An 8727-nucleotide genomic window follows, 5' to 3' on the forward strand; every position below is an offset into this window, starting at 1 on the left:
ATCCTATCACAGACGGCATTGTACTTCAAGATTGATCTTGAAATGCCCCTCTTATGGATGAACGTGATGCCCTTCCTTTTGAACTTGTCATTCCCGGCATAGCTAATCACATGACTATTTGACTCAAGATAGCCGAGACCCATCCATTTCACCTCACCAATGCCAAGGATGCCCCCCATCTAAGTGTTCCAGTTCATTTTAGACAACTCACAATTTCCCTAGATTCATACTTTGTGCATTCCATGTTCTGATTATTAGTGGACAGTTACAGCATGCCCATCAGCAAATGAAGGGCCGAGAGGCTCTGCTCCATGCATGTCATTAAAATCGGCTCTCCTTTCAGGAGGCAGCTCTTTCCCAGGTGTGTTCTGAGTGACTTTCAGCACGAGGGGCTCGCCTTTCGGCACCGTATCAGACAATAGTCTGCTGTTCTTGATGAACTGTCCAGTTGCTGATTCTCGGAAGTGGGCAGCCCATTCCCTCTTCCTAGTTTGTCCTTAGTCTGGAAGCTCTGCTGAACCCTGGTGACCATGGCTGACCTTGTTGGTATTGGACATAGCGGTGGCACACGTTCTAGTATCATAGCATCACATAAGGCACCAGCAGCATGGCAAACTGATGGATGAGTGGCGGCAGCTGACCATAGATAGGTTTGTTTCTTGACTTTCAATGCTATTCCACTGGTATATGTATCTATTGTCATTCCAGTACTAGGCTATTTTAATTACTCTAGCTGTATATGCAAAAAAAAAAAAAAACACCCTGCCATCAAGCCAATGCCAACTCATCACCACCCTAGAGTGAGTTTCTGACACCGTAACTCTTTAAAGGAGTAGAAAGTCTCATCGTCCTCTCTTGGAGGGGATGGTGGTTTAGAACTGCTGAGCTTGTGGATCCCAGCCCAACTCGTAACGAGTATGCCACCAGGGCTGTATAGTCTATTTTGAAATCAGCAAGCGTGAGTTCTCCTACTGTGCTCTTCTCTTTCTGAATGGCGTTAGCCATCCAGAACTCTCACCATTCCACATAAAGTTGAGGATTGGTTTCTCTGTTTCTGTAAAGGAGGCTGTTGGACTTTTGATTGAGATTGTGGTGAATCTATAGATCGCTTTGGAGAGTATTGACCTCTTAGCCCTATTAAGCCTTTCAATCTATGAACATAGATCATCTTTCCATTTATGTCTTCTTCAGTCTATTTCAGCGTAGCCTGTAGTTTTCATTATCGAAGTCCTTCATGTCTCCGATTAGATTTATTCCTAGGTATTTCATTCTGAGATGCTACTGTCAATACAATTATTTCCCCAATTTCCCTCTCAGATTTCTCATCGCTTGGATATAGAAACCCAGCGGATCGTGTTGTTGTTGACCTTGTATCCTGTAATGTTGCTAAATTCCTCTACTGACTCTAGACGTTTACTTGGTGGCTCTTTGTGCTTTTATAGCAGGTTGTTAAGCAGGAGAAAAAAGAGGTGAAGTTCTGTGGAAGGAACTTGACCCGATTGGTTATGCAGGGTGTGCTGGAATGAAGACCCCTCGCTCCCCGCTTGCACCCCCCTAGGAAGCCAAGTCTCGATCCTCGCAACAAGGAGAAGTCTTGAGCCTGGCACTGATTTCTTCTTTCTCCCACAGGCTCCTGGCCTTGGCTGCCACAGAGGTGCAGGGCTGGTGGCATCAAGTGACCAGGTGGATGTACCCCCAAGAGAATTCCTTTCAACCCTTGCAGTTCCTACTGCTGGTGGGGGTCCCAGTGGCAAGTGTCCTCCTCCTGGCCCAGTGCCTTCGATGGCACTGTCCTCACTGGCTGCTGGGAACCTGCCAGAAGCCCGGTCCAGAAGATCCCGTGTGCCTACCCACTCACCTACCCGACAACGAGGCCTCAAGCCCATGCCCGCCAGCTACCCTGTCAGAGATGGCTGCCTTCTACCAGGAACTGAACACGCCCACCCAAGGCCACACAGTCACCCGCCAGCTGATGAATAAACTCCTGCTGTTCTCCGTTCGAGAGGTGGACCACCGTGGTGGCTGCCTGATACTCCAAGATACTGGCATCTCCTTGCTCATCCCACCAGGTAAGAGTCCCTTTCTCGATGGGGCCCTTCAGTCTCAGATGCAGCACACGCCTGTCCGGATGATGCCTTCCACAAAGGCACTGCACCTAAGGGAGCATCCTTCGGCGGCAGCTTCATAATGCTGAATTTTAGGATCACTTCCTTGATGCCAGTAAAACTATGACTCTATTGACTCCAGAGGGCGGGGCGTATTCCACATGCTTTTTGATGACTCCCTGGCGCATGGAAGCAAGTGGAAGCCCCCCCTAGTTCTAACAGAATGATAATGCCAATTGCCCAGTCAATGTAATAAAGAGCACAATGTAGCAAATTCACACAGTGCATTGCAGGGCTGGGGTGAGGGCGGGGCAGCCTTTCTGGGAGGCGGTGATTTCCTCAAGTGGACACCACAAGTCAGCTCATAGACATCTTGCTCCCATTCCATATTGCCTCCCTGTGCCCCCTGCTGAGAGCACTCTCTTAGGCCCTTGTCCATGTTCCCTCCCACCCTGCATCCTCCTGCAAGGGGAGGATGGTTTTGCCAAACTCCTTCAGGCTCTCCGTTTCCCCAGGTGCTGTGCCCATGGGCCGCCAGGAGCGAGTGTCTCTGGTCCTGGTTTGGGATCTGTCAGATGCCCCATCACTGTCCAAGAACCAGGGGCTGGTGAGCCCTGTGGTGGCCTGTGGGCCCCACGGGGCCACCTTCTTGAAGCCCTGTACCCTGACATTCAAGCACTGTGCCCAGCAGCCCAGCCAGGCCCGTACCTACAGCAGCAACACGAGCCTGCTGGACGTCAAGGCCTGGAGGGCCCTGGGGCGGCCAGGGGCCTACACCTCCCGAGATGAATGTCGAATCCCCCTCTCCCACTTCAGGTAGGTCCCTGCCCCTGGCCTATCTCCCTGTCCCTATCCCTCTGGTGTGGTCTCCTCTGTTCCTTTTCTGCCTGCCTACTCCAACCTCATTGTGTTCCACAGCAATGCTACTTTATGGGATGGTTTGCCAGTCCTTTGTGCCCAAGTGCCTCTCTCCGGTCCCTCTCTCCAGGGCGGTGTATCTCCCAGCTGTTGCTCTACTTGCCCAGGAGTGTCTGGCTCAGCCCGTGTTCCTTCTAACCACCCTCTATCCCGTGTCTGCCCTCCATCTCCTTGTGTTTCTAGGACCTCCTGTCTCCCAGACTTCTTGCCATCCCATTGATGAGGCCAGGGCCATGAGTGGCATTAGTCTCAAGTGTGGCAACTCTGCCCCACCTTCCCTGGCTGACAGTACTCACTGACTCCCCATCCCACTTCATGATGATGATGACTCTTTCATCGTCCCCTTCGACCACCCCACTCCACCTTCTCTTTACTCACTGGGGTTGCTCTCCTCATCTCCCTGGACACCCCACACCCCCTGGGCCCCCAGCAAGTAGAGAGTTGGGCGGTAGGGTGCTTGAGCCCAAGGGCGCCCAAGCCCAGGCCTCCTCAGCTCGACTCCTCATGTCTCCCTCCGCAGCCTCTACACCTGCGTGCTGGAGGCGCCAGTGGGGCGTCAGGGCCGCAAGTGGCTGCAGCTGGCCGTGTTCTGTTCCCCCCTGGCGCCGGGGCAGTCCCACCTGCAGCTGCGCATCTACTTCCTGAATAACACCCCCTGCGCCCTGCAGTGGGCCATCACCAATGAGCAGCCCCACGGTGGGCGCCTGCGCGGGCCCTGCCAGCTCTTTGACTTCACCGGAGTCCGCGGAGACCAGTGCCTGAAACTCAAGTACATCTCTGAGGGTGAGGGAGGCGGAGTTCTGGGGGAGAGGATCAGGGGGAGCCCCATGAAATCCAAGAATCCTCCTTTCCTCCCCAGACTCCTGGGCAGGCAGCAACTCCAAAGCAAAACCTTGTAACATCCGCTGGCGTCTCTAGGGCACCTCAGGCTGTGTCCACTTTCTGCTGCTGCCTTCTAGGTCCTTGGCCCCTGGGGAGAGGTGGGAGTGGGGAGCAGAACTGATCCACACGCCTTGCAGGAGCAGAGGAGGCCCAGAGAGGCCATTGTTACTGGCCAACCTGGATGGGGCTGGTGTTGGGAACAGGGGCTGGTGTTGGGCCCCTCCCCTTTATAGGCTGGCAGCTGGAATTGCCCTTGGGCTGTGCATGGGGGGAAGTGAGGGTATATGTCAGGCCGGCGAAGGAAGACCATTAAAAAATGGGGTCCCCTGTCTGGGCTCTGGGGACTCATGTCCATCTGAGACCCCCTTCCCTCTCTGGCACCTCATCCCTCCTGCCGGAGGACCACAGAACAGGTCCTTCTGGGATGTCTGTGGACGGCTCTGCTCTCTGAAGCCCCTTTTCCCCCCCGCCCCTTTCTCCCCAGGTTGGGAGAATGTGGACGATAGCAGTTGCCAGCTGGTTCCCCATCTCCACATCTGGCACGGAAAATGCCCCTTCCGTTCCTTCTGCTTCCGGAAAAAAGGTAGCGCTGGGATTCCATGCCCACTTCCAGCCTACTCCCCTCCCGGGAACCCTGAGCTCGCAGCCCCGCCCATGGCCTTGCACACCCACGGAGAAAACACGGAGCTGCCTCTCAGGTTTCCAATGATACCACACCTTCCCTTAAAGTCACCCGCTCGCTCGCCGGCCCTTTCATCTTGCTCACCTGCCTTGCTCTCACCTCCGCGGCCTTCCCTCCGCAGCCAATGAGAGTGAGGACTGCTCGGCACTAACCAATGAGATCATTGTCACCATGCACACCTTCCAGGATGTGAGTAGGAGCTGGGCGCAGAGGAAGGGTGGGGCCTCGGGGTGTCCTGGCCAAAGAGGCGGGGCCTGGGTGCTTGTCTGCTTTCTGCTGCTGCGCCCCACCCCCACCCCAAGAGAAGCTATGAGGCCATCTAAGTTGAGAATCTTTGGGGGACCTGAGGGTCCACGTTAGACAGACCCCCTCATGGCCTCACTTGAGGCTGGGGGCAGGATGGGGGGGCAGGGAGGAGGCACAGGCGCCTGAGTCATGTCTATTCTTCAGTGACCACTTCCTGACCCTACCCAGGGCCTCTCCTGGTTTCTTAGGACGCACCCCATTTGACTTTCCTGATTCAGTTTCTAAAAGGGGTGTTGTGATTGTTAGGTGTGGTCCAATAGCGATCCTGTGCACAACAGAACGAAACCCAGACCTGCCCTGCGCCATCCTCACAGTGGCTATACTTGACCCCATTGTTGCAGCCACCGTGTCAATCCGTCCTGTCAAGGGCTTTCCTCCTTTTTGCTGACCTTGTACTTGGTCGGGTGCTTGCTGCTCTTTGGAAAACGTGTCAAAAATCTGTGAGCCAAAGCCTCACCGTCACCGGCTTCTAAGGGGAGGGCTGGATGGGTACATGGAAGACTGCAGGCGGGGAAGCAGGGGACAAAGAGTTCTGGGTGGGAAAGGGCTGTGTCCCTGGCAAAGTGGCCCAGGGGTGAGAGGCTAAAGGAGAGACATGAGGAGTGGATGTGGGCGCCCCAGCTTCTTGCTTCAGGGCTATTTTAGGACCCTTCTGCCTGTCCCTCTGTCCCCCAGGGCTTGGAGACCAGGTACATGGAGATTGTCAGGTTCCAGGCATCTGAGGAGGAGTCCTGGGCAGCAGCCCCCCCAGTCTCCCAGCCTCCCCCATGCAACAGGTGAGGTTGCAGCAGCCCGAGCCCGTGGGAAGCTTGTGCCAACCCCCACGAAGGGGGTGGGGTGGGGGGAATGTGGGAGCACCAGCCTGGGTCGCCGTGACCGTCCCCTCTGAGAACACCAGTGTCCCTCTGCCCCAGGCTGCCCCCAGAGCTCTTTGAGCAGCTGCAGATGCTGCTGGAACCGAACAGCATCACGGGCAATGACTGGCGCCGCCTGGCCTCCCACCTGGGGCTCTGTGGCATGAAAATCCGGTAAGAAGGGGCGTAAATGGAAGAGGGGGAGGGTGGGTTCTTCGTGACACCCTAGGGACTGGCCCAGGCAAGGGAATGACTTAAAAGTCAGAGCCTGACTGCTCCTTGTGCCCCCCTTTCTGTAAAAGCACACTGTTTCTGTCAGTCACAGCATCCCCAGTACCTGCTGTGATCCATGGTACAGAGTAGGTGTCAGCGAGTATTGTAAATGGGAGCAGAGAAACCTGCCTGCTTGTGAGTGTTTGGCACGCGAACTGCTCACGAGAGATCAGCCACAATGGGCACAATGTAGGCATGCTCCCTTTTAAGGGGCCTAAGAAATCAGAGAATCATTCTGAGCTGAGCCCTGGGGGTCCCAGATTCTGAGTGCTATTGTGAGGGAAGATTTCCCCTGGGAGATGGAGCTAGAGGGCTGCATCCCAAAGACAGGGCAGAATTCAAGACCACCCGTTCAGCACACATTTAGCAAGCACCTACTGTGTTCCGAAAATGGTGCGGCTCTACTGAGAGATGAGATCCATGAGGCATGGCGCCTGCCTCTGGGAGCTGCTAGCAGGGAGGCATCAACTACTGCCTTGAGTTGATCCGCAGAGGAGACCCTCCCCCATGGGGCATTTGGGGAATGCCCCCTTTATGGAAGCAGAATGCCTTGGATTCCCCCTTGGGGCTCGAACGGCTGACCACTTAGAACAAAGAGCTTTTCTCTGTGCGGCCCCCAGGCCTTCTCCAGAGAGGGTCACAGAGGGGTTGAAAGCATGAAGGCACCTATAAAGGATCCTGGGCACCCATGGGGCTGCGTGAGATCTGAAAGGTCAGGTGTTCAAAATCACCAGTCGCTTCTCGGTAGGAAGATGGGGACTTCTCCCGTACAGAGTCTCAGAAACCCACAGCGACAGTGTTCCCCCGCCCTATGGGGTCACTCTGACTTGGCATGGACATGATGGTGGTGAGCCTTTGTTTCCCTTTTCTTCTCTGGTCCCCTGTACCTTACTGGTCATAGCAACCGGGCACGACAAGTTGTAAGCAGAGACACGGAGGATAGCTGAAAGTTAGACTGGGAAAGAACCGTGGGAGCTGTCGCCTGAAGTCACCATGGCACAGGGGAGCACAGAACGGTCCCTTCCACGTGCGGGGTCCGGGGAGTGGGAGCTAGAAAGGTCGGCAGGGACAGGGAGCAGGGAGAAGGACAGATCAGCAGCAAAGGTGGCTGGGGTGCAAGGCGGGAAGGGCCAGGCCTGAGGAAGGTTCTGGCTGGGAGGAGGGATGATGGTGGAATTCAGGTGGGTGCGGGGTGGTGTGGAAGGGGGAGGCACAGAGAACAGGGGAGATTCCAGGAAGGCTTTGAGCAGGAGGGTTTGTGATCAAAGCCATGGTTGAGCGCATCTCAGGATGCTGTGGCCCGGGGTTGGGGGTTGGGGAAGGAAAGGAGTTAGGAAGGAGACCAGCGGTGGGGCTGGCGGGTTGGGGCAGGTGGAGAAAGGCCACCCCAGAAAGTGACAGCTGGACACAGGTGGACACAACCTGAACATCCTCTCAGCCAGGCCCTCTGTCCCGGAAGAGGCAGCGGAGGCACGGAGAGGCACGGGGATTTGTCTCTTAGCCCCTGGGACAGACGTCCTGTTGTAAACCCTGGGCTCTTCTAGGTCTCGCGCCTCCCTTCCCTAGGAGGGAAGTCAGGTGGGTGGGGACACAAGAGCTCAGATCCTGGAGTTGCTGAGCTAACCATGCGCGGGAGCAGACCCCCAGGACGTCACAGTATTGGTGCTGAGAGAGGAGGGCCCTTCCCGGCCGGCTCCTGCATCCTCTCTCTCTTCTTTTCCCAATGCCTCTCCCATCAGATTCCTGTCCTGCCAGCGCAGCCCCGCAGCCGCCATCCTGGAGCTGTTTCAGGAGCAGAACGGGAGCCTGCAGGAGCTGCACTACCTCATGACCTCCATGGAGAGGCTGGACTGCGCCTCCGCCATCCAGAACTACCTGAGCGGGAAGCTGGCTGGCAGCCCGGCCCCTTCTCCAGGGCTCGCCCAGGATAACCAGGGTCTGGAGCTGGACGAGAAGCTCTGAGCTCCTTCCCAGAGGGAGGGCAGGGCAGAGTGGGGGCCTGTGGGACACCCCACATCTAAGAAGGACACAACAGCCCTTCGTGGCTGTGCCTGTGGACCTCAGCAGAAGAACCTTGAGCTACGGTGTGCAAAGGGAGGGCCACTGCCAGCCTCTCCCAGGCAGCCCTCCTTCTGAGTGCAGGCAGATCCCCGGCTGGTCGGCAGGGGGCGCAGGAGCCCAGGAGATGGCCATAGATGGCTAACCTCCTGGAGCTATCTCCTGGACTGGATGGACAGGCCAGGCGGGTGACACCCTAGTTGGCACTCCTTAGGGGAGGAGTGTTCAGCCCACAAATGTACGCTGAGCGCTTCGTGCATACCCGGCGTTGGCCTGGGTAGTTCATGGAATTCTGGATTCTATGAGATGGGGGCAGGTGTACACTTCTGGGGAGTACAGATTTGCCCATAGGAGCTGAGGGCAGACCCTAGAACACAGCACGTTACCTCGTTACCTCGTGTTTAAAGGATTTACCTCGCAGGCTTGAGGGGCTGAGAAGGGAGAAAGCTGAGTGTGGCCTGAAGCTGTGAGAAGACTTCAGGCCAGATGTTGGAGGCCGGGTGGGGGTGGGGGTGCTGTGGACATGTAAGAAATGGTTCTGAGATCTTTGGGAAGGTGAGGGTGAAAGACAGGCTTAACTAGGAGCTGAAGTGAGCAGGTAGTGTTGGTAGCGGCTCCCTGGGTGGAGATGAGACCAGGACAAGCGTGT

The 8727-nt window shown here is 56.2% G+C and overlaps 1 protein-coding gene across 1 annotated transcript; it reads left to right on the forward strand.

The window, feature by feature from the left end:
• Positions 1-1687: 1687 nt before the first annotated feature.
• Positions 1688-7982, forward strand: UNC5CL (unc-5 family C-terminal like). Its single transcript, XM_075554108.1, has 8 exons — positions 1688-2069; positions 2621-2921; positions 3544-3806; positions 4390-4491; positions 4709-4776; positions 5569-5669; positions 5808-5921; positions 7760-7982. The coding sequence occupies exons 1-8, from the start codon at positions 1688-1690 to the stop codon at positions 7980-7982; spliced, it is 1554 nt and encodes a 517-aa protein (XP_075410223.1).
• Positions 7983-8727: the final 745 nt, after the last annotated feature.

Source organism: Tenrec ecaudatus, chromosome 7 (assembly GCF_050624435.1).
Source record: "Tenrec ecaudatus isolate mTenEca1 chromosome 7, mTenEca1.hap1, whole genome shotgun sequence".
NCBI lineage: Eukaryota > Metazoa > Chordata > Mammalia > Afrosoricida > Tenrecidae > Tenrec > Tenrec ecaudatus.